At 42.0% G+C, this 23,722-nt stretch overlaps 1 protein-coding gene and 1 long non-coding RNA gene across 6 annotated transcripts; one reads left to right on the top strand and one right to left on the bottom strand.

Annotated features, from left to right (window-relative positions):
* Positions 1 to 5,492: 5,492 nt before the first annotated feature.
* On the bottom strand, positions 5,493 to 18,608 carry LOC129700981 (uncharacterized). Of its 5 annotated transcripts, XR_008724135.1 has the most exons (4): positions 16,800 to 17,458; positions 8,376 to 8,579; positions 6,860 to 7,527; positions 5,493 to 5,822 (listed from the first exon to the last, which is right to left on the bottom strand). It is a non-coding gene; the product is annotated as an uncharacterized LOC129700981 (long non-coding RNA). The 5 variants fall into 5 exon arrangements; XR_008724134.1 differs by lacking the exons at positions 5,493 to 5,822; positions 16,800 to 17,458 and adding an exon at positions 17,585 to 18,608 and having other exon boundaries at positions 5,937 to 7,527; XR_008724136.1 differs by lacking the exons at positions 5,493 to 5,822; positions 16,800 to 17,458 and adding an exon at positions 17,489 to 17,632 and having other exon boundaries at positions 5,937 to 7,527.
* A 1,048-nt stretch (positions 18,609 to 19,656) lies between these two features.
* On the top strand, positions 19,657 to 21,543 carry jun (Jun proto-oncogene, AP-1 transcription factor subunit). The gene has a single exon (XM_055641862.1). It carries the CDS (start codon positions 19,954 to 19,956, stop codon positions 20,908 to 20,910), a length of 957 nt encoding a protein of 318 aa, XP_055497837.1. The 5' UTR covers positions 19,657 to 19,953; the 3' UTR covers positions 20,911 to 21,543.
* The last annotated feature ends 2,179 nt before the right edge of the window (positions 21,544 to 23,722 follow it).

Consider the following 23,722-nt stretch of genomic DNA (forward strand, 5'->3'; position numbering starts at 1 on the left):
GCTGCAAATCCCAGCAGTTACTGGGAGGAATCTGCCCACTAAACATAGTGTAGAATAGTAATTGCATTATTGAATGGGAGGAAATGACTCTTTTCAAATTAGAGATAAGGGTATAGAAACAAGCAGATAAGCAGATGCTAGTTTGCAAAACAAGGACACAAAGTGCTGAAGTAACTCAGCATCTCTGGAGATCCATTTTCTCCAAAGATGCTGCCTGACCAACTTAGAGTCCTTAGAGGTATGCCATGGGGAATCAGTACTGGTTCAAGTTCAAGTGAGTTTATTTTCATGTGTCCCCGTATAGGACAATGAAATTCTTGCTTTGCTTCAGCACACAGAACATAGTAGGCATTTACTACAAAACAGATAAGTGTGTCCATATACCATGATATAAATATATACACACATGAATAAATAAACTGATAAAGTGCAAATAACAGAAAATGGGTTATTAATAATCAGAGTTTTGGCCGAGCCAGGTTTAATAGCCTGATGACTGTGGGGAAGTAGCTATCCTGAACCTGGTTGTTGCAGTCTTCAGGCTCCTGTACCTTCTACCTGAAGGTAGCAGGGAGATGAGTGTGTGGCCAGGATGGTGTGGGTCGTTGATGATACTGCCAGCCTTTTTGAGGCAGCGACTGCGATAAATCCCCTCGATGGAAGGAAGGTCAGAGCCGATGATGGACTGGGCAGTGTTTACTACTTTTTGTAATCTTTTCATCTCCAGGGCGCTCAAATTGCCGAACCAAGCCAACATGCAACCGGTCAGCATGCTCTCTACTGTGCACCTGTAGAAGTTAGAGAGAGTCTTCCTTGACAAACCGATTCTCCGTAATCTTCTCAGGAAGTAGAGGTGCTGATGAGCTTTCTTGATAATTGCATTAGTGCTATCGGACCAGGAAAGATTTTCAGAGATGTGCACGCCTAGGAATTTGAAGCTCTTGACCCTTTCAACCATCGACCCGTTGATATAAATGGGGCTGTGGGTCCCCCTCCTACTCCTTCCAAAGTCCACAATCAGTTCCTTGATTTTGCTGGTGTTGAGGGCCAGCTTATTGTGCTGGCACCATATGGACAGTTGCTCGATCTCTCTTCTATACTCTGACTAAGAGTTGGCATCATGTTTGCAATAGAAATTAAGGGCCAAAAGGTCTGTTCTTGTTTAGTTTTAGTTTAGAGATACAGCGCGGAAACAGGCCCCTTCGGCCCACTGGGTCCGCGTCGACCAACGATCCCCCCACATTAACACTATCCTATACCCACCAGGGAGAATTTTTACATTTACCAAGCCAATTAACCTACAAACCTGTACGTATATGGAGTGTTGTACACGGGCAATGGAAGGGGACAGATCGTGATTTGCTAAAAGACACCATGAAGGGATAGAAATGTCATCCAGTACTAGTATTGTTTTAAAATCAGGCATGATTACGTTATTATCTGAACTGCCTGCTATTAGTATGTACAGTACCAGAGTATTGAACAGGGAATGGAATACTTGTAAGGGGGCGAAACAATTGCAATTTGTGGTGTGTGGTACCAGGTGTTAAGACCTATTGGATAGCTCTTTCATAAGGTCAGCACAGAATGACAGTCTAATCGGCTTCATAATGTGTTGCAATATTTTAAGAGCTCAATCTTGTGCAAAGCAGACTTTGAACAATGTTGGCTTACCTTCCTTTATCTGCAGGGAGACAAAATTAGCATATAATGGTCAGAAAAATTCCAAATAGGATGTTACTGACACATCTTCAAGTGAGTTCCTTACCATTCAATTAGATTAAGGCAGTGACGGCCAATATTTGTAGAAATGGCCAATCAGAGAAAAGACAGTGCAAAACAAAATACAACTTGTCAACAAGTTTATATTAGTGTACATCGTGGTTCACATTATTCCATTGCCAATGGAGACCGAGGGTTGTTCAGTTCAGTGCACAAATCTGATGGTTGTAGGAAATTAGCTGATTGGGAACCTGGTGTTGTGGGACTCCCGGCTTCCTGCCTCAATGGTAGCAGCAAAAAAATGGCATAGCCCTGCCGGTGGTGATCCTTGAAGACAGATGCTGCCTTCTTGACTTCGTACCTCATGTGGATGCTTTGGAGAGTTAGGAGGGCTGTGCCCATGAGTGACTGAGCTGAAACCAACATTCTCCACAGCCTCTTGTTTGGATTGGAATTGCTTTACCAGGACACGATGCAACAAATCATGATATTTTCTACGGTGCATCTGGAGAGTATTTTGTGACTTGCTGATTCTCTTTAATCTTTTAAGAATAGAGGTCATAACATGCCTTTGTCACTATTAAATCTAGGTGCTGAGCAGAAGATGTTAATGCCCAGGAATTTGAAATTGCTAACTCTCTCTCCTGCTGAAGCACCAATGAAAACTGGCACATCGTCTCCCAACTTATCCTTTCTAAAGTCAACGATTAGTTCCTTGGTTTTGTTAAAGTTGATAGAGAGGTTGGTGTTGCAGCACCACTCAACCAGATGTTCAATCACTCTCTTATATACTTGCTCATCAACATCTGTAATTCAGTCAACCAGGGTGGTCATTGGCGAATTTGTAGATGGCTTTGGAACTATGCTTAGCCACACTATCATGGGTATAAAGAGAGTAGGAGCAGGGAGCTATGCACATAACCTTGAGGTGCATCAATGTTGATGGTCAGTGAGCAGAAGATGGTTACCGATCTCCACTGATTGAGGTCTACCAATGAGGAAGTCAAGGATCCATTTGCAAAAGGAGGTACAGATATTCAGGTCTTGGAGCTTGGTCATGAATTTGGAAAATATGATTGTGTTGAAATCCAAGCTGCAGTCAATGAGCAGCAGCCTGACATATGTATTTCTGTATCCAAATAGTCCAGAGCAGAGTGGATAGATAATACCTGCTGTTGACCTGTTGTGGCGATAGACAAATTGGAGCAGTACCAGGTCATTTCTGAGGTAGGAGTTGATTTGTTCAAAGCACTTCATTACAGTGGATGTAAGTACCCCTGGACAATAGATACTTAGTCAGGTCACCTTGCTCCTCTTGGGCACAGGTACGACAAATGCCCTTTTGAAGGAGAAAACCTCAGACTGCAGAGGCGAGAGGTTGAGAATGTCCATGAATACTCGGCCAGTTGATCCGTACAGGTCTTTAACACTCAGACTGGTATGCTATCTAGGCTGAACACATTGCACCGATTCACCCTTTTGAAGGATGCACAGATGGCCTTAGAGACTGAGGTTGAAACCGCAATCATCAGGAGCTTTGGGGGGCTCGTGTAGGTGTGTCATTGATCTCGCTTTCAAAGAATGCATAAAAGGCATTGAGCACTGGAAGTGATGGGTCATTGCCCCCTACGCTGCCCGGATATGCTGTGTAGGAGGTGATAGTGTAAAATCCCTATCAACCATCTTTCTATGACTCCAGCTTGATCCAAAATTGTCTCTCTGCACGCACAATGGCCTTCAGAAAGTCACTTGGACAAGCACGACTCTGTATCATCAGTCCTAAACGCCATTGAGCTAGCCCTAAGCAGATTACGAATCTCCTGATTCATATATGACTTCTTGTTGGGGAACACTCAGATTGTTTTTGTAGGTACACACCATTCATGCATTTCTATACAAGGTCGGTGATAACTGTGGCATATTCAGACAGGTCTGCCGAATGAAATTGCCTGATTCTGTTGAATCTTAGAAGGATTTCTGTAAAAGTATCCAGTTTGTTATCTTTCCAGTATTGTACCATTTTAATCTATACATAACTAAAACTCTGATCTTGTGCTCTTCCGGTTTGCGTGGTTTTTCTATTTGGGCAAAAACGGTACGCGATAGCGCTACAATTTTTCACTACCTTACTCACCATTCTCCTGTGCTGCAAATGCAATAAGTTTTGTTACGATCACTGGTATATTTAAAAAGGTTATTAAGGTTTAAAAGATTTTTAAACCACGCATGCGCAGATTGGTCTCCTCTCCTGTCGGTCAGCGCCTGCAGACTGGTCTCTTCTCCTTTCAGTCACGTCACGGCCAGGACGGCAACGCCCATTCCTGCACCACAGCCTACCATCTCCCCCACCGCTGGCGACGGCGGGTTCAGTGGAGGCCCTGGTCCCGTCTCTCTCCCTCACTCGCCCCTCTCCCCCACCCTCCCTTTGCGGCAATGGCTGTCCCATCTACTAGGTACCTTCAGTGGTGCTGCAGTTCTGCCACTGGCCGTGTGCGCGACTTTGAGAGGGGGGCGGGGTTAAAATGCAGTTTTCTTCTGCCTGTACGAAATAAATTTTCTCGGGGTGCTAGCAAATGCTGAAGAATTGTTCTGACTGCCCTTCTGTGAATTTTTTTTTTAAACCGCGGGACAATTTCAGCGCTGTAGTAATATCAAAATCCACTTCTAATGCCGTCAACGCCGACAACGGAACGGATCTCACGTACAGGACAGCTAAAGGTAAGCTGTGTATTTTACATATTAAGCTGCTTCTTAGGATTACTTTAATCCAAATTTTACGTTGCGAAAAGGTGATTTAGACCCCATACGAACCGGCAGTATTTTTCCTGACGATATGGGGTTTAAATTCACCGCAACCACAACTTTCCAATCGATCGCGTTCCACAAAATCTCGCTCGGAAGATGATTTAAATGGCCATTAATTTACGGGGATTAAACACTAAATTCCTTACTTTTGGCCTATAAATTCATGACAATGAGATTTAAAAATCATGTTATATTGTGAATTCTTGTGTGAATGTTATTAGAACATTTAGGCTATTTAAAAATGTTAATCTTTTCTTAAGAAATGGATAGATGTTTAGATCTAGTAATTGAATTTTGTAATTAGCTACAATTAGGTAACTAACTAATTATATGCTTTAATTTCAGGTCATCCAAGTAAGATTGTTTCATATTTGTTTCAGAATGCTTCAATCTACAATAACTAAAAATGTATTTCAGTTCTCTTAATTTTTAAAAAAGGTTATGGGCATTTGACTGTTCTCGATCGCAGCTTTTGTGTTAAGTCAATGGAAAAGCAATAAGGAACAAGATGCTAATTTCCGAGTATGAAAATGGCTATAACATTTTTAATACTGAAGATATGAAAGTGAATTAGGTATCAAATTAAACTTCTGTTTATGCTTTATCTGATGGGATAAATTGCAGACTTGATTTGTAAAATCTCAAAATGTTGTAACATTGCTACATCTACCCGTCCCCCCGGGTGAATGGCTGCGACCGTCTGTCTCCTCCGCTGCCGCTGCAATAACACGCAGTCCTCTCGGAGTTCTTCTCCACCAGCTCTTCAAAAACTCGTGGTGCCCACCGTAACGAACACCGACTCCATCCCCCCCGTGGCCTGGCCCGACGGCGGCAGCGAGCAGGCAGGCAGGCAGGGTGGGGACGGGCCAAGCGGCAGCAGCGGGCAGGGTGGGGACGGGCCGAGTGGCAGCAGCGGGTGGTCTGGCAGGACAGGCCAAGTGGTGGCTGAGCCGGAGTGGGCAGAGGGAGGGAGGAAGGGAGGAGGGAGGGAGAGTCGGGTTGCAGGGTGGGCGAGCAGTTTGAGCGGAATTTGAGTAACTCACACACACAATGCAAACTGGTCCAATCGTCAAGTCAACGGGATCTAAACCACAGCTAACAATGAATGACATGTGGAGGAAGGAACTGCAGATGCTGTTTTTTTATGGAGTGAGTGACTGAGGGTAGGGTAAATAAGCCGCGCCTGCGCAATTGCGGGCTATGTGTGAGTGATGGAATATTGCATTGGGGGAATGGGTGAGTGGTGGAATATTGCGTTGGGGAGCAGACACAACAGGTCTGCACTTAGTCTTGTACTATGATAAAGATGAAAAGTATAAATTAGTAGCCATAAAAGAAAATACCAGTTTTTTTTTAAGATTGTACTACCTTACATCAATCTGCTTTTCATTGACCACAAACAACATTCATTTATAAAGTACCTTTAATGCAACAAAACATCCCAGAGCACTTTACAGGAACAAATATAAACTGCCATTGGGCCAAGGAAGATAACAGGCAGATGAGAACTGCTTCCAATTGAATGGAGAGGCATAGCAACACAGATTCATGGAAAGAATTAGAAAGTTTAATGCCTTAACAACTATTAACATGCATGTAGGGCAATTACATTCAAGGACCATCAACAGGTCAAGAGTTAGAGGAACACACATCTCAAAAGAGATAGAGGTGGTCGAAGAAATTATTAAGATTAGTGAAGAATTTGAAATAAGAATTAAAAAAGCAAATAGGTCTAAAAGGTATATCATCTTGGGCATGGATAAATTGTACTTTATAGTAGCAAATGCAGACATGCAATGCTTGCAAAAAATAATTACACTCTAAGAAATACATTCGTAATCAATCAACAGGAAAATTTCCCTATGACACTATCAGATGCAGATTTGCTATAGACACCCCCGTTCATTTTTAACTGACAAATGTCCATGTGTCAAGTGTTCTGGTGTTGATTTAATAAATTCAATAATGAGTCTCATACAGAGATTTCAAAATTCCCTCTCCATCAGTGAAATTATCCAGCATGGTTTTGAAAATGAAAACATTTTCTCACTTTCAGTATCCAGTGGAAGCATTTTTTAGATGAGATCACATTTTTATTTTAACTAGTTTAACACCTCCAGAAAAACAGCAAATACATATAAACACATTAATTTCAAAACCAATGTGCTTTAACACATTCCTAGGAAAAGCATGTTCCAGGATCAATTCGACATTTTCTAGTTTCCGTACAATTCATGTGTTAATAAGCACACTTAATATATTTTTTAAAAGCATAAAAGACCAAATCAAATAATGGACATTGATCCTTTAATCAGAATAACTAGCTACTTACTTATGCAAATTTTAAAAAGGATGTGTAGTTGGGGAGGTGGGATAGTTCAATAAATTACCGAGGTGCCATGTTCTGAAGTTATCTAAAAACGCTTGTGAGAAAGGAAAATTCACACGTAAAACACAGAAAAATGTAATGTTTGTGATAAAAGGATTTATCACACAATAAAATTAAAGCCAATGAAAAATCAAAAGCCAACATATGACATAATATTGGCAAAGAGCAGATAGGACAATGTACCAAGGCACATGGGAAATAGACTTTTGGAGAGAGGAGCTGAATGTTATTGAAAATGGAGGATAGGCAGTCAGCAGACAACGTTTTGGAAATTGGGAGTTTGCACAGTGTTGAAGTGTTCAGCAGCAGATAAACCAAGGTTTAGTTTTAGTTTAATTTAGTTTAGAGATACAGTGTGGAAACAGGACGTTTGGCCCACCGAGTCCGTGCCGACCAGCGATCTGCACACACTAACACTAGGGACAATTTACAATTTTACCAAGCCTACAAACCTGTATGTCTTTGGAGTGTGGAAGGAAACTGGAGCTCCCGGAGAAAACCCACACAGGTCACGTGCCGAACGTACAAACTCCGTACAGACGGCACCCGTAGTCAGGATCAAACCCAGGTCTCTGGCGCTCGAAGACAGCAACTCTACTGCGCCACCGTGACTGTAAGGGAAATGAGTAGGAGTTTGAGATTAGGAGGTAGAAGTAGAGAGGACTTTATTACAAAGAAAATACGACTGTAATTTCACTTGCGGTCATAGAGAAATCTTATTGTCACAATAAAATTGATATCAAATTAATGCAAATTTGAAATGGGCAATGCTTATTATTCACTTAATTAAGACCTATTTATGTATTCATCATACAATGAAAATTATATGGCATATAACACACTCAATGAAAAAATAAAATCACATTTAATATGGTGAATCTGTGGAATTATTTGCCACAGAAGGCTGTGGAGGCCAAGTCAGTGGATATTTTTAAGGCAGCGATGGGGTTAGGAGGGAGAGATGGATCAGCCATGATTGAATGGCGGAGTGAACTTGATGAGCCGAATGGCCTAATTCTACTCCTGATTGGTCTATTCCTGATGTTCTTATGAAATTTTACACCGTTATACATAATTTGACAAGAGCATGTAATGAACGGGTTTGGTATTGCAAGGGTAAATTTTCCCGTTTTGCATCCATTTTGCCACATGAGCGGGGAAGTAGACCAATTTCATTGAATTAGAGACACTTGCAATTTTGTGGAATTTGCTATTAATAAACCACCTATTAAACCAGTCAGGATTAAGTAAAGCCACGGACAAAAACAACTTCTTCAGTAAAGATGTACACAATAGTTGTAATTTCTTAATCTAGTGAGCACTCTGATAGCTTTGTCCAAGAAGCCAACACCCAAGCAGGTAGCCAGCTAATATCTGCTTTGCAAGCCAGCCATTGGACAGGTAAGAAGTTTTTTGGAAAGATCAAAGTGAACAAAGCCACTAAAATAATTAATCATACCTTCAAAGTCAAATGGTAATAACTGCTGAACATTGTCATCAGTATTTAATTGGCATACATGCCAAAAACTGAACAGTGAAATACAACTAGTCGCATCTTCCCATCTCCATCCTTCAAAGGTTTCTAAGGTCATTTATTGTGCTGTTGAGTCCAGAGGGATGCAACCTGGCCAGATGGAGGACTGGTTGTTCTTCCTGAATCAACCTGAATAGTGTAAGAGGCCACAAACAAAGGTTAGACTGGGGTGAAGAATTAAAGTGATAAAACAACTGATATAATTCTCAATATTTTGACATTCTATTGTAATATTGAAGGAGTGTTACGCGATGTTGTCTTTCGGATGAAATTACATTATGAACCCTCCTGCTTTGGATGGACATAAAATAAACCATAGGTGTTATTGAAGAGCAGGGTATTCATCTCTGATGTTCCATATTTATTAAACAATAAGCATCATATTATGTGCATTTTTGTGGGCACAGGGGATTAATTAGATCTTTGTAAAGGCATGGTGAGCCAAAAGACCCATTCCTATGCTGTACTGTTCTATGCTCTGTCACCAAAACTAATTATCTGAATTGTATCAAAATCGATGTGATTCATATCTGAATCGTGTCTATCGCAGCTTGCTGTATGCAGATTTGCTGCAATAATTGTTACAGTCCAAAAGCAAATATTTTTGAAATATACTTCTCTTAGCTGTTGGGGCATCAAAAATTGATAATGTTGCTTTATAAATGCAAGTCCTTCTCTACTCTGAGTGTTTGTGTGCAAAGTGGATACAAAGGGAAGGGGGTAATTCTGGGGGGAGAAAGAGGAGGGGAAAGGGGAGTATTTGTAGAAGTTACCTTAAATTGGGTTATAAGCTACCCAAATGGAATATGAGGTACTGTTCCTCCAGTTTGCATGTGACGTCACTTTGCTAAAGGGGGAGGACCATGATAGAAGGGTCAATATGAGAATGGAAAGTGGAGTTAAAATGGTTAGCAACCGGGAGATCCTGCAGTAGCGATGTTACAAAACCTACATTCAGCGGCGCTGCAGATCTGCCACTGGCTGTGTGCGTGACTGTGGCGCCTTTAAGGGGGGGGGATTAAAATATAGGTTTGTATCGCTTGTCGGAGAGGGAATTCCTCGGGCTGCTAGTCGATGAAGAAAAATCGATCGGACCTCCGTTCCTGGTTTAAAAAAAAAATCACTGGACAATTTAATAGTTAAAGTAAAAGGCGACTTCTAACGCCCTCAAAGCCTTCAACGTGACAGATCGTAATATCAGGACTAAACAAAAGGTAAGTCAATAGATAATAGACAATAGGTGCAGGAGTAGGCCATTCGGCCCTTCAATGTGATCATGGCTGATCATCCCCAATCAGTTCCTGCCTTCTCCTCATATCCCCTGTCTCCACTATTTTTAAGAGCCCTATCTAGCTCTCTCTTGAAAGCATCCAGTGAACTTGCCTCCACCGCCCTCTGAGGCAGAGAATTCCACAGACTCACCACTCTCTGTGAGAAAAAGTGTCTCCTCGTCTCCGTTCTCCTTATTCTTAAACTGTGGCCCCTGGTTCTGGACTCCCCCAACATCGGGAACATATTTCCTGCCTCTAGCGTGTCCAAACCCTTAACAATCTTATATGTTTCAAGTCGTGTATTTCACATATAATCTTGGTTCTTGGGGTGGCTTTAGTCTAATTTTACATTGCGAAAATGTTATTTGTACCCCATACGATTCGGCCATGTCTTGCCTGCCGATATGGGGTTAAAATTCACAGCAACGGCAAAGTTCCAATCAATCGCATTCCAGAAACACCCACGCAAGATGATTTAAATCCTCTTTTTTTTGGACAATCATGTCATAAGAGCATCTAAATCGTCTATATTTTGTGTTATTGTCTATCCATAGACAACAGTTTTAGCCACATGTATTGTGCAAATAATAATAATTTTGATTATATTGAGAGTGGATATTTCTAGATTAATTTATGGGAATTAAACATTAAATTCCTTCTATCTGGCATATGACAGTGACATTTAAAAATCATGTTATATTGTGAATTCTTGTGTGAATGGGATTAGTTTGTTATTTGGATACAGGCTATTTAAAAAAAATGATCCTTTCCTTAAGAAATGGATAGATGTTTAGATCTAGTAGTTGAATTTAGATGAATTTAAATGATTAGATGAAGTTAATTGATTTGATGAAACTGATGAATATGAATTTTGTGTTGGGTATTTACTATTTGTTTTAGAGTTTAACTTTATCATTTCTACCTTTTTTTCTAAAACTGTACATAATAACTTGTTTCTGTTAATGCTGTTCAGTGTTTCTTTTCCCTTACATTTTAAACAGATGTCTCCGATGAAGAAATGCAAAATTGTCAATCCAAATGCCCAGCAAGAGACTGATTTAGACAGCATCGCAGAGATTATCCAAATTTGGACGACTCCAAATGTGATGCTCTACAGGACATTCTTAATGGAAAAGTATTGGGCAGAAAGGCATGTCATGCGTGGTTTGAAGAACAAAAACTTGTAGTTTACAATGCCAAAATTGAAAAGTTGAGGAAAAACAAGGTGTACAGAGTAGCTTATTGGTTACAACCTGAGGAGTATGATGATGCTACTGATTATGATATGCCAATGTACCAGCTAGTAGCTGATCTTCTCAATAAAGACTTGGTCTATTGCTAGAAATTGTAATTTATTTACTTATTCGTTACAGACTTACAGCATATAATACAATAATATTAAAGTTCTGATCTTGAGAATATCACATTTTTGAATTTTCAGTCTGGGTGTTTATTACTATTTCTGTCACAACGGTCAATTTCGTAATTAGCTACAATTAGGTAACTAACTAATTATATGCTTTAATTTGAGGTCATCCAAGTAAGATTTTTATATTTGTTTCAGAATGCTTCAATCTATAATAACTGAAAATTTCATTCAGTTCTCTTAATTTTTAAGAAACATGGGCTTTTGACTGTCCTCGATCACAGCTTTTGTGTTAAGTCAATGGAAAAGCAATAGGGAACAAAATGCTAATTCCCGAGTATGAAAATGGCCATAACTTTTTTAATACTGAAGATATGAAAGTGAATTAGGTATCAAATTAAACTTCTGTTTATGCTTTATCTCATGGGATAAATTGCAGACTTGATTTTTTAAATCTCAAAATTTTGCAACATTGCTACCTGCAGGCCTTGGTTGATGGTTATACAAGGGTTATACGGTTGCCGAGTCTACACTTGGTCTCTCTCTTGTACAGGAGGCCACACAGGGAAAACCAGATGCAGTAGATAAGATTAGAGGAGGTGCATGCGAATCTCTGTCGCACCTGGAAGGACTGCTGGGGTCACTGAATGGAGATGAGGCAGGAGGTAGGGACAGGTGTTACAACTGCATTTGCAGGGAGAAGTATTTAAGAAGGAACTGCAGATGCTGGAAAATCGAAGGTAGACAAAAATGCTGGAGAAACTCAGCGGGTGCAGCAGCATCTATGGAGCGAAGGAAATGGGCAACGTTTCGGGCCGAAACCCTTCTTCAGACTCGAAACGTTGCCTATTTCCTTCGCTCCATAGATGCTGCTGCACCCAGTTTCTCCAGCACTTTTGGCTACCTGCAGGGAAAAGTGCCTGTGGAGAGGATGGCTTGGATGGGTTAGGATGAGTGAACCCAGGACTTGTCCCTTGGTGTTTTAATGGTATGTGTTAAATGTATGTTTTTAGTGTTCTTTAGCTTGTTTTATGTGGGGAGTGGCGGGGGTTGGGTTAACTCGCTAATCTCTTACTTCGATGGGAGACGCAGTATTTTTCTGTATCGTATCTCCGTCCGCACTGCGGCCTAACATCGAGTAGTTGGCGGCCTTTGCTGGTGGCCCGACTCTTGAGAGCTCCACCGCAGGGAGCATACGGGACTTTAACATTGCGGAGCCCGCCATCCCTTTGCCAGAAATCGACCTTAGAGCTCCAGCAGTAGGTGCTTGCGGACTTAACATCACGGAGCCCGTGGTTTCTGGTCACTGACCGACTTTGTGAACTCCAAGCCGCAGGAGCTTCGACTGCCCCGACGTGGGAGCTTCGATCGCTCGGATGGATGGTTCGACTGCCCCGACCGCGGGAGAATAAAGAGGAAGAAGATTGGACTTTTTTGCCTTCCATCACAGTGAGGAATGTGGGGAATCCGCTGTGGTGGAAGTTTCTGTTAACTTTTATCTGTTTGTATGTTTTTCTTTTTTTTTCCGTATAGCTGTATGGTAATTTTGATGCTTATCTCTGTAGCTTAATTGGTACATGTGACAAAAATTTCAAGTAGCCACGTATTAAATTGACCTAAACTAAACTAATGCGTCAAAAGCCTATACCATTAACTCCGTTTTTCTCTTCTGATCCTACCTGATCTATGACATGTATCTTTTTTTAAATTTCAGATTTCCAACAAATGCTGTGTTCTTTATTCCAGTTTCTCCATTCACATCTCTTCCTGCCATTAACAAGCTTTCAATGCCCCCTCTTTTTCTCACTTCTCTTGGTCCTCATTTCTCTCAAATTAGAAAAGAAGCACATTTTATCTTTTCCAGGAGCAGATCATTCTTCTAATAAACATGTTTCTCAACAGATGATGAATGACCTGCTGAGCAATGTTATCAAGTGCATTGTATTTGGTGCTCATGATGGGAGCTCCTATTTACAGGAGAAAGCAAACATATGTGTGACCACTTTGCAATGTAACATTACTCAGTCTCCGGGGCAATCTTGGGCTTCCAGTTGCCTGATACATTAATTCTCATTCCCAGTTTAATTACAATTTACCCGTGGATACCTGCACTGTTCCAAAGAAGTCTAATGTAAATCTGTCATCTTATGTTTGGACACGAGGTAGCTGTGGGGACTTAATATCATATTTGCCACTTCAGGTGAATTGCTTTCCCCTCCAAGTTATCCATCGGCAATATTAATATAGTTTTGTTCTTTTTATTGAAACTGTCTGATTTGCTGCGCATTTCTTCCACCACTAACTTGCATTTCACAACTTTTTCTTATCCACTTATTTTCCCTCTTCTCCCCGTCTCCTTGTTAATCCACAAAATTGATAAGCTTCATCATCAATTTAGCACATCAATTCTGGCACTTCTCTATCGAACACTGCTCCTCAGTCTGTGCAATTTAAAAATTTACCTCTTTCCCCCCCCCCATTTCGGACAATGGGTCTTCAATGTGAAACATGAACTCTGTTTCTCTTTCCACAATACAACCAGCACCACTGTACATTTCCTAGAGTTCCTGTTTTTATTTCAGATTTCCATAATCTGCATTTTGATTACAAAGTATACTGGACAGAACAATTTGAAATTTAAGAGACAATACCTCACATTGTGAAAAATTAGATTTCTGAGGGAGAGAGAAATGCAAGCTATGCAAATTCATTAACTGAAGCTCAGCTTGTTGAAGATTAGTGTGTAGGAAATAACTGCAGATGCTTGTTTAAATCGAAGTTCAACACAAAATGCTGGAGTAACTCAGCAGGACAGGCAGCATCTCCGGAGAGAAGGAATGGGCGACGTTTCAGGTCGAGAAACTTCTTCAGTTCTTCAGTGAGTTACTCCAGCATTTTGTGTCTACCTTTTGTTGAAGTTTAAACTATATTTACACTTTATGGATTTCAAAAGCAAGTTATTTGGAAATTTGAATAGCATGACTTTCTACATACCTATTTGATCCATAACGTAAATATCTAATCAGTGCCAGTATTTCATGTTTGTACATCCATAAATAAAGCCTATTGTGTTTTCTCTGCGGTAGGCCATCAAAAATTTGTCAAAGACAACATGTCAAAATTTTCAGTAAAGGCCAGGTTTACACTCAAGAAAAAATAATGTGTTTAGGTAAAGAAAGGGGACAAAGTGCTGCAGTAGCTCGGGCATCATGTGTCCGGCAGAATCTCTGGAGAACAAGCATAGATGATGTTTCGGGCGTGCGTGAGCAGCAAATTGTAAAGCCAGAGAAAGGATGGGGGGTGAGGAAATAGTTGTGTCCAGATGGGGCACAGGCAGTGGCGGACTGGCCAGGGTGTCAGCTTGCCCGATAGCAAGTGGGCCCCTGATGAAGTAGGCCCCCTATATCAAGTGGGCCTCCTTTGTCTCCTGGCAACCAATATTTTTAGACCCAGTCCGCCACTGGGCACAGGGGAGGTGAGGGAGAGAGAGTGGGGCATGGAGTGAATATTGAAGGGGGAGGAGGGGAGTTGTTAGAGGGTTACTTATAAACTAGAGAATTTATGTTCTATGTGACCAAAAACATCACATATTCCTTTTCTCCAGAGATGCTGCCTGACCTGATGAGTTACTCCAACTTTCTGTGTCTATGATGTTCATACCATTAGGTTGTAAGCCACTCAAGCAGAATACAAGGTGCTGTTCCTCCAGTTTGCATGTGGCCTCACTCTGGCAATGTATGGGAATGGGGAGTTAAAACGGTTAGCAACTGGGAGATTCAGTAGGCCTTGGCAGACTGGGCACATGTTTTTTTGCGAAACGGTTACATTCGGTCTCGCTGATGTACAGGAGGCCACATCGGGAACACCGGATGCAGGAGATGAGGTTAGAGGTGCATGTGAACCTCTGTCTCACCTTGAAACACTGCTGGGATCTTTGGGTGGAGGCGAGGGAGGAGGTTGAAGGATAATGTATAAAACCATGAGAGGAATAGTGTATAAAGTCATGAGAGAAATAGATTGGGTAGATGCAGTGTCTCTTGCCCAGAGTAGGTGAATCAAGGACCAGAGGACATAGGTTTAAGGTGAAGAGGAAAAGATTTAATAGGAATCTGAGAGGCAACTTTTTCATACAAAGTGTGGTGGGTGCGTGGAACAAGCTGCCAGAGGAGGTAGTTGAGAGCTGGGACTATCCCAATATTTAAGAAGCAGTTAGACAAGTGCATGGAAAGGACAGGTTTGGAGGGACATGAACTGAACTCAGGCAGGTGGGACTAGTGTAGCTGGGGCATGTTGGCTGGTGTGGGCAAGTAGAGCCTGTTCCCACACTGTATCAATCTATGACAGATATTGCATCTCCTTCCATTGCAGGGGAAAGTACCTGGGAATGGGTTTTTGGGTGTGAAGGGTCGAGTGAAGCATGGAATTGCAAAGAGATTAGTCTCTGCAGGAGGCGGAAAGGGAGATGGGAAGATGTGACTTGTGGTGGAAACTTGTTGGAGGCGACGGGAATGTTGGAGGATATGTTGGAAGCGAAGCTAGTGGGGTGAAAGGTGAGAAGTCTATCCTTGTTCCATCTGAGGGAAGGGGGAGCAAGGGCAGAACTGTATAACACAGAGGAGAGATGGGGAGGGATCCATATTTACTGAATCCACAAGGGGGAGGAAACCACATTTACTGAAGAAAGAGGACATCTCTGATGTCCTAAAATAGAAAGCCTCATCATGGGAGCAGATGCGGTGGAGACGGATGAATTGAGAGTAGGGAATAGCATCATTGCAAGAGGCGGTGGGAGGAAGTGTAGTCCAGATAACACTAGGAATTGGTAAATTTGTAGGTGTGTTTTAGGTAATCTCATTAATTAAATATTTTTTAATTTACTGACCTTGGAAATCTTGTAAAATATCCTAGCACTTAAAAAATTATTCCAAATAATAAAAGATCATTTACACCTCCACGTTTTAACTGCAGCACTATAACAATGATCTTCCACAAGCAGGAAATATTGCTTTTAAAATTTAAAATAAAACATTTGCAGGAGTGCAAGAAATATGTTTGAATGTTGTAATTTCAATTTCGACAAGCAATGGAACAAGGAGATTTTACTAGCATGCCGGCATCTACATTTTGGCAATCCACATCTCAAAATTGTATCATTGTCGTTGTTTCAATGCAAAATACAGGTGTAAAAATTGAGATCTGACGTCCAGGACAGAGTGCAAACCCGAACCAGACCGACCAGTCCCGACCCAAAACGTCGCCCGTCCATGTTCTCCAGCAATGCTGCCTGATGCACTGAGTTAGTCCAACATGTTGTGGCTTTTTTTTGCCAGAGTAGCAAATCTGATTTTATAAAAATATTGCATTGTCCCATTTTGATCCCCGTTCCATTAACCCACTTGATATCTAACAGTAATGCAATGAAGTACTGCGAAAGGCTGGAGCTTAAAAGCTCTTCCCTTGTTCGTTAACGTGTTCATGAGTGCAACACCCAGGCAAGATAGGTCGAGACACGGATGTAAATGTCTCCCTGCAGATTTTCATGCTCGGTGTTCGTGAGAACCATACTTTTGCTTTCAGTTTGAAACTCGCATATTATTACACATGGTTACATGCAGAATTATCACGAGTTTATCCGTATAACTATAGATATGCGGAGTTGGTTGCGCGCACACCATATGCACATAAACACTCCAACCATTAAAAAAAACTTACTATTCCTCAGAATAATGATCCATAAACCTTTACGAATACGGCATGTGAATTAGGATTTTTCACGGGATTAGATTAAAAGCACCTTTTACTGCATCGGATTTCAACTGCGAGCAGACTCTCAGCCTGTTTTCGCATTCGGTCTGGATCCGATGGCTCAAGTTTCAGTTTGGGAAGGTTGTTTACCGGTGTGTGGCGGTAACCGAAAAAAAAAAAGTGCTCAGGTCCACCAGCAAGAAATCCCATAGTATGAAGATTACCAGCCGTAAGTGCTCCCTCCCGTCAGAAATTCCTCACAGACCGCGTTAATCGCGGCTGCTGCTTCTGATGGGTAATGCAATAACGATCCTGCCACATAAACATAAACTCAAGGGAAGAAATCCCCCGAGACATCCTTTCTCGACAGCCACATGCATTTTCCAAGACAAAAATCAATGTTCGCGCAAATTAAAAGTGGGCATGCAAGCCCACACTACAACGGGACACAACGAGCTTCAGTTTTTTTTTAAAGATATACACTAAATGCTGGAGTAACTCGACGGGATAGGCAGCATCTCTGGAGAAGGAATGAGTGACGTTTCGGATCGAGACCCTTCTTCAAACTTTTGCAAAAAGTCGTGCTCCCTTCTTTTCAGTATCTTAAAGGCGGGCGGGTTAGTGGCTTTTACAATTTGTACTCGACCAGATCAAACCTCCTATGCTAGCCGCAAATCAATGGCGACAGGGCGACACCACACGTCCCCGCTACTGAAAGTGTGAACAGAGACCCGGTCCCAGCTCACACGCACTCGGATCCATTTCACTGGCGCAGACGGTCAACTTTAGGTCAGCGACGCTTCCCCGAGGGTCCGCCCTCCCCTGCCTCGGCCACTGGTGAACGCTCACCAGCGGTGCGCTCCCACTCGCTGCTCCAGCCGCCTGTCAACTGGAGTTGCGGTTGCCCCGTGAACTGCTCCCCCCAGGACGGACTGCTGAAGGCAGGAGGAGCTTCGATAGGAGTAGACGTGCCGGCCGGCCGGCACTCCGCATCCCCGCCTCGACTGCTGCCTGTCAGAGTCGACTCCGATTGTCCAAGCCGATGCAAATGTGCAAACACCTTAACGATTGTGAAGGGAAGGAACCACAGGCGCTGGTTTAATCCGCAGCCACAAAAAAACTGGAGTAACTCAGCGGGTCAGACAACATCTCTGGGGAAAAGGAAAAGGCGACATTTCGAGTCGAAACACTTCTTCAGACTGGGTCTGACACCTATCGTTAAGGTTAACAACAGTATCGTTAACACCTCAACGATATGGTAACATCGCAGCCCGGCCTTCAGATAAAATCATAAACACTTTAATACTGATGAATCTGAAGAAGGATCTCGACCCGAAACGCCACCCATTCCTTCTCTTCAGAGATGCTGCTTCTCCCGCTGAGTTGCCCGTTTTTTGTGTCCGGTGTAAACCTGCACCTGCAGTTCCTTCTTATACGTCATTTTATTACCAGTTGGGATGAGCCCTTTCGTTCTGGGGGTACTCTGGGAGTATGTTTATGCTAATAATTAGAGTCTTTAAAGAGGAAAGCGGCTCTTCGACCACACTTGCCCACACCATCCCTTCAAACCGGTCCTATGCATGAACCTGTCTAAATGTTTCTTAAACGTAATGATAGTCCCTGCCTCAACTACATCTTCGGGCAGCACATTCCATACACCCACCACTTTTTGCGTTGAGAAAGTTACCCCTCGCCATAAAATCCTTCCTCACCGTAAACCTGTGTCTAGGAAGGAGCTGCATATGCTGGTTAAGAATTATGCCGGTTAAACCCATGTCCTCTAGCTATCTATATCCACCCGATCTATTCCTCTCGTGATAAAATACTGGGAGGTTTGGAGGGATATGGATCAAACAAGTTATATCCCAAGTTATAGTAGAATTATGCCATTCGGCCCATCAAGTCTACTTCGCCATCCAATCATGGCTCATTTCTCCCTCCTAATCCCATTTCCCTGCCTTCTCCCCTTTACACCCTCTCTAACCACGAATTTGTCTATTTCTGCCTTGAAAAAATCCGCTGACTTGGCCTCCACAGTTCTCTGTGGCAACGAGTTCCACAGATTAACTACCCTCTGACTAAAGAAGTTCCTGCTCACTTCCTTTCTAAAAGTGTGCCCTTTAATTCTGATGGGGCAGGTGGGACTAGTGTAGATGGGGCAAGTTGGGCCGAAGGGCCTGTTTCCACGCAGTATCTATGATTCAACACGTTTTTTTTTAAAGCAATATATACTTTATTCAAGTAAATAAATATATACAATACAGGAACCGTGCAATAAAATTCATCCTACATTCAATACTGTAGATGCTGGTTTAACTCAGACACAAAATGCTGGAGTTCAGTAACTCAGTGGGACAGGCAGCATGTCTGGAGAGAGGGAATGGGTGACCCTTCCTTCTTCAGACAGATGCTTACTGTTTACCCGACTCACAATTTTACCCCACACCCTTGCCACTCACGAGGCCCACTGACATGAGACCTTCCCTCCACCACACGTTGCCCCCACGTCCAGCAGTGGAGTGACCCTGGACCGTGTCTAAGTTGCGGGGAGAAGAAGCTGAGAGAGTGCGTTCCCGCCATTTGGCGGCCGCCGCGCAGAAGGCGGGTAACCGGAGCTTCAAAATAACGACGTCATCCCAGGGTGCCCCGCGCCGCCGCATTACCTCAGCCCGGCGTGCACCGCGGCGATCAGAATCTTCTGGGCTGTTGTTATAGAAACCGAACCCGACATGCAAATGTTCGAACGCCCCTGTGTCATGAGCGGCCAATGGGAGGCGGCCGAGGTGACATCATTGCTATTTCGGGTGTATTACCAGTTGCAGATAAGCCTGGGACCCACGCTGCAAGTGCTCAGAGTCGAGTGCGAAACAAGCTGAAGGAACTTGGTAGTTTGCACACTTTTATTTTTGATCTGGGAGTTTTCCTACTGAAAAAAACAGCTTATAATTCCAGGTTCTGAGGAGAAGACCAACGGACTTCTAAAAGTACATTTACTATTGAACTTTCGCGCTTGAGTAAAGGGTACGTGGAAGCAGATCTGAACTCTTTTTTAAAAAAAACTCTGCTACATTTTCTATTTTGAAATACTTTGCATCAAGAGTTTTTTTTCCATCGGTATTCTATGTCTACGAAGATGGAGCAACCATTCTACCACGACGATGCACTCAACGCAGCTTTTGCACAGCCTGAGAATTCCGGTTATGGATATAGTTCGAAAATGTTGAAACAAAATATGACTTTAAACCTGTCTGATCCAGCCAGCAACTTGAAACCGCATCTGAGGAACAAGAATAGTGAAGGTATCTTAACGTCTCCGGACGTGGGACTTCTCAAACTCGCATCACCTGAACTTGAACGCCTTATAATCCAGTCTAGCAACGGGTTGATCACAACCACCCCAACGCCGACACAGTTCCTGTGCCCCAGGAATGTTACGGACGAACAGGAGGGTTTCGCAGAAGGTTTTGTCAAAGCTCTGGAAGAACTTCATAAACAGAATATTCTGCCCAGCGTGACATGTTCAACTCAGTCTGTGAATACGCCGACTGCGGTCTCTGCCTCTTTACCTAGTCCAAGCACTGTTTACAATTCAAATATGCACCAGGAGCCTCCTGTGTATGCTAATCTCAATAACTTTAATCCTACTACCATTACTTCTCAACCTAACTACAGTACGAATAATATGAACTATGCAACACCCCAGCACCATGCAATGAACACTCAAATGCCCATCCAGCATCCCAGACTTCAGGCCCTGAAGGAGGAACCTCAGACTGTGCCTGAGATGCCTGGTGAGACCCCACCGTTGTCTCCTATTGACATGGAGTCTCAGGAGCGAATCAAGGCCGAGAGGAAGCGAATGAGAAACCGCATTGCCGCCTCAAAGTGCCGGAAGAGGAAACTGGAAAGAATCGCCCGGTTGGAAGATAAAGTTAAAAACTTAAAGGCGCAGAACTCTGAACTGGCATCCACGGCAAATGTGCTCCGGGAGCAGGTTGCCCAACTGAAACAGAAAGTTATGAATCACGTAAACAGCGGTTGTCAACTCATGCTAACGCAGCAGCTGCAAACGTTCTGATTCAAGAAAGTAAAGGGAGAAACTGTTGGTGAAGAAATGCAAAGAGGACTGCATTAAATAAATCAAGCCAGAAGAAGTCCTGATTGCGCCCCGAGCGCGCGTGCACGGAGGAAAACGTGGAGGACTGCTTGATGTAAAAAATAAATCCAGAATGACTGATAAGCTGTTTGCAGCAGAAGATAAATGAATATCGAGTCATTGTTTTACTTTGACCAAATCTTGCATGGACCGAAGCAGTTCGGAATCATCCAGTATTAGCGAATTTAAAAGTGCGATGGCATAGGTCGCTTCTGATGTAGTATAACGTGGGGAGGGTGTGGGAGGGCGTTAAGGGAGGTTAAAAGCTTTGAGGCCGTCTTGCCTTGGAAAATGTACAGACTATGTTTTGTTTTATGAAAGATCAGTTTCTGTCAACAAAACGTAACCGCTTCAAGCGATAGCCTTTGTAAGTTATTTTTTATGTTCCTCATTGGGATAGACCCCCCCCCAATATATTCATGTAAATAAGAGATTTGGAGGACTGTAAGTTTACCATTTGTAATAAAGTATATAATTTTTTATGTTCGTTTCTGAGAACTTCTGGGAAAAGTTCAGTTATATTTAAAATGTATGAATAAAATATTTGAAAATACATTTATTTTGTACTCTTTATTGGATATTGCGTTTGTGGTTATAATGCAGTGTTGAATCTGAGTGTTGAAATCACATAGTGGGAAGATATAAAGAACTGTTCTTCGTAGTCAGATTTTCTTCCACTGCACAAAAGTTTACACAGGAATAATGCACTTGGCTATATATAGCCTTGAATGAAAATGTATACTCGCAGAGCTTCAAAACTAACATTGGAGGGAAAAGGCCAGTGGCAAAAAAATGTCACTGAGATCCTATTTTAAAATCCCAAACGCTTCTCCGTTGATTTAGATTAAGGCAACATTATTGTCCACTATTATCACTTATAAAGTTGTTGCCTAGAGGTGTGAGCAGGTCATGTCAGTTTGAGAGCAAGGCATCACAACTTGCATACGGGTTTTTTTCCCCAAAAATAATATAGCCGAGTATGAATTTGTATTATAAAACATGGCATTTGGGAATACATATAATATAAATTCGATACAAAAATAAACGGCTCCCAATAAGTTACTAGGCTGGAGGTTATCCACACACAAACCAGGATGCTGATCTTTGTTGCAGTTTTTGACCATTATAATCGAAACGAGTCAAATTAAGCTCTACTATTTGAAGTTGCAATTCAGAAAGGAAGGAGTAGCTACAATGTATGTTTAAAATCACATTATTGAACTCGAAATGATAACACCAAGCATGCTCTGCCGTTCTAATCCTCCATGAAGGCTGAAAGTTCTGTGCTGTAACTAATCTGCTGGGGAATTGAAAACTGTATCAAGAGATATAATGGATTGATGCACTTCAATAATTGTTACAAACTTTGTAACTATAAGGTCTTAACCAAAGAAATGTTTAAATCATGAATCGTAACAATTTTGAGATGTTTAAGCATTGTGTATTTGATATATAATAAATAGATAGGAAAAAAAGGCGCAATTTTAAATGGCAGATTTTCGTTTGAAAACTGCTTTAAACATGATTTATTAAGGCTGACAGATGCTTCTTTATAGTACATTCCTTATCTCTTTATGGACTGAGAGTGCCAATTTCATTCAAATTGTAAAATTACAATTTATTAACTGACTTCAAAAACGTCAGACAGGAGCTTCAGAACAGCTACTTTCCCACAGGCATCAGGTTCCTGCACAAGCCAACACCCACCCCAGCTCGGAATAGCCTTTGCACAACTATGGCTTGTTTTGCACTAATGTCTTGTCTTGCAGAGTTTTTTTACTTATTTTCGTCTTGTATAAGCTATGTCTGTTTTTTTGTAAAATTATATTGTGTGCGTTAATTTGAGTCTACTTGCCTGTGATTCAACTGCAAGCAAGTTTATCACTGCATCTGTACCTCACGTGCATATGGCAACAAAATAAACTCGGCATCAAATTATACAATATAATACGGTTTTTTTACTTCATACTAATTTGTAGCTGCTGCAGTCGTCATTTCGAGTTCCCTTAAAACGCAAAATAGCGTAACCATTTGGGGTCTCCTACAGATAGACACAAAAAGCTGGAGTAACGCAGCGGAGAAGGAATGGGTGACGTTTCGGGTCGAGTATCTTCTACAGGATGGATAACCCGGTTGCGAGTTTTTTAAACTTCCAAAAGTTGTACATACAGAAGCGTTTAGTCCGAAAGGAACAAACACACAAAATGCTGTGATATCTGAAGAAGGGTCTCGACGCGAAACGTCACCCATTCCTTTTCTCCAGAGATGCTGCCTGTCCCGCTGAGTTACTCAAGCAGTTTGTGTCTATCTTCGGTGTAAACCAACATCTGCAGTTCCTACCTCCACATTTGGGAGTCTAAAAAGCTTTGAAGCTAAGATTTTAAACATATATTACCCATTTGAATTTCTGGTCAGATTAAATTAATCACACGGGCTCTCCAGAGGAATAAAAATATCCAACCTGTAAATTTCAGGTTACCTCTGCAATTTGAAATGAGCCAATCCGCGCACTGAAACTTGTTGCACAGTCGTCCCTATGGTGAGATTGTCACCAAAAGTTACCCGGCATTGCAGCACTGTCCAACGGTGGTTGTTTTTTTTTAACGGAAGAACAAAATGAAAATAATGCTGGAAATATTGTTCTACATTTGCGTTTCTGCTTAAGTGTTATATTAATATAAAAGTCCCGGAAAAGCACGGGACTGCTAAGGCTGGAGTCACACTCCCTTGTAAG

Source organism: Leucoraja erinacea, chromosome 10, assembly GCF_028641065.1.
Source record: "Leucoraja erinacea ecotype New England chromosome 10, Leri_hhj_1, whole genome shotgun sequence".
Classification (NCBI taxonomy): domain Eukaryota; kingdom Metazoa; phylum Chordata; class Chondrichthyes; order Rajiformes; family Rajidae; genus Leucoraja; species Leucoraja erinaceus.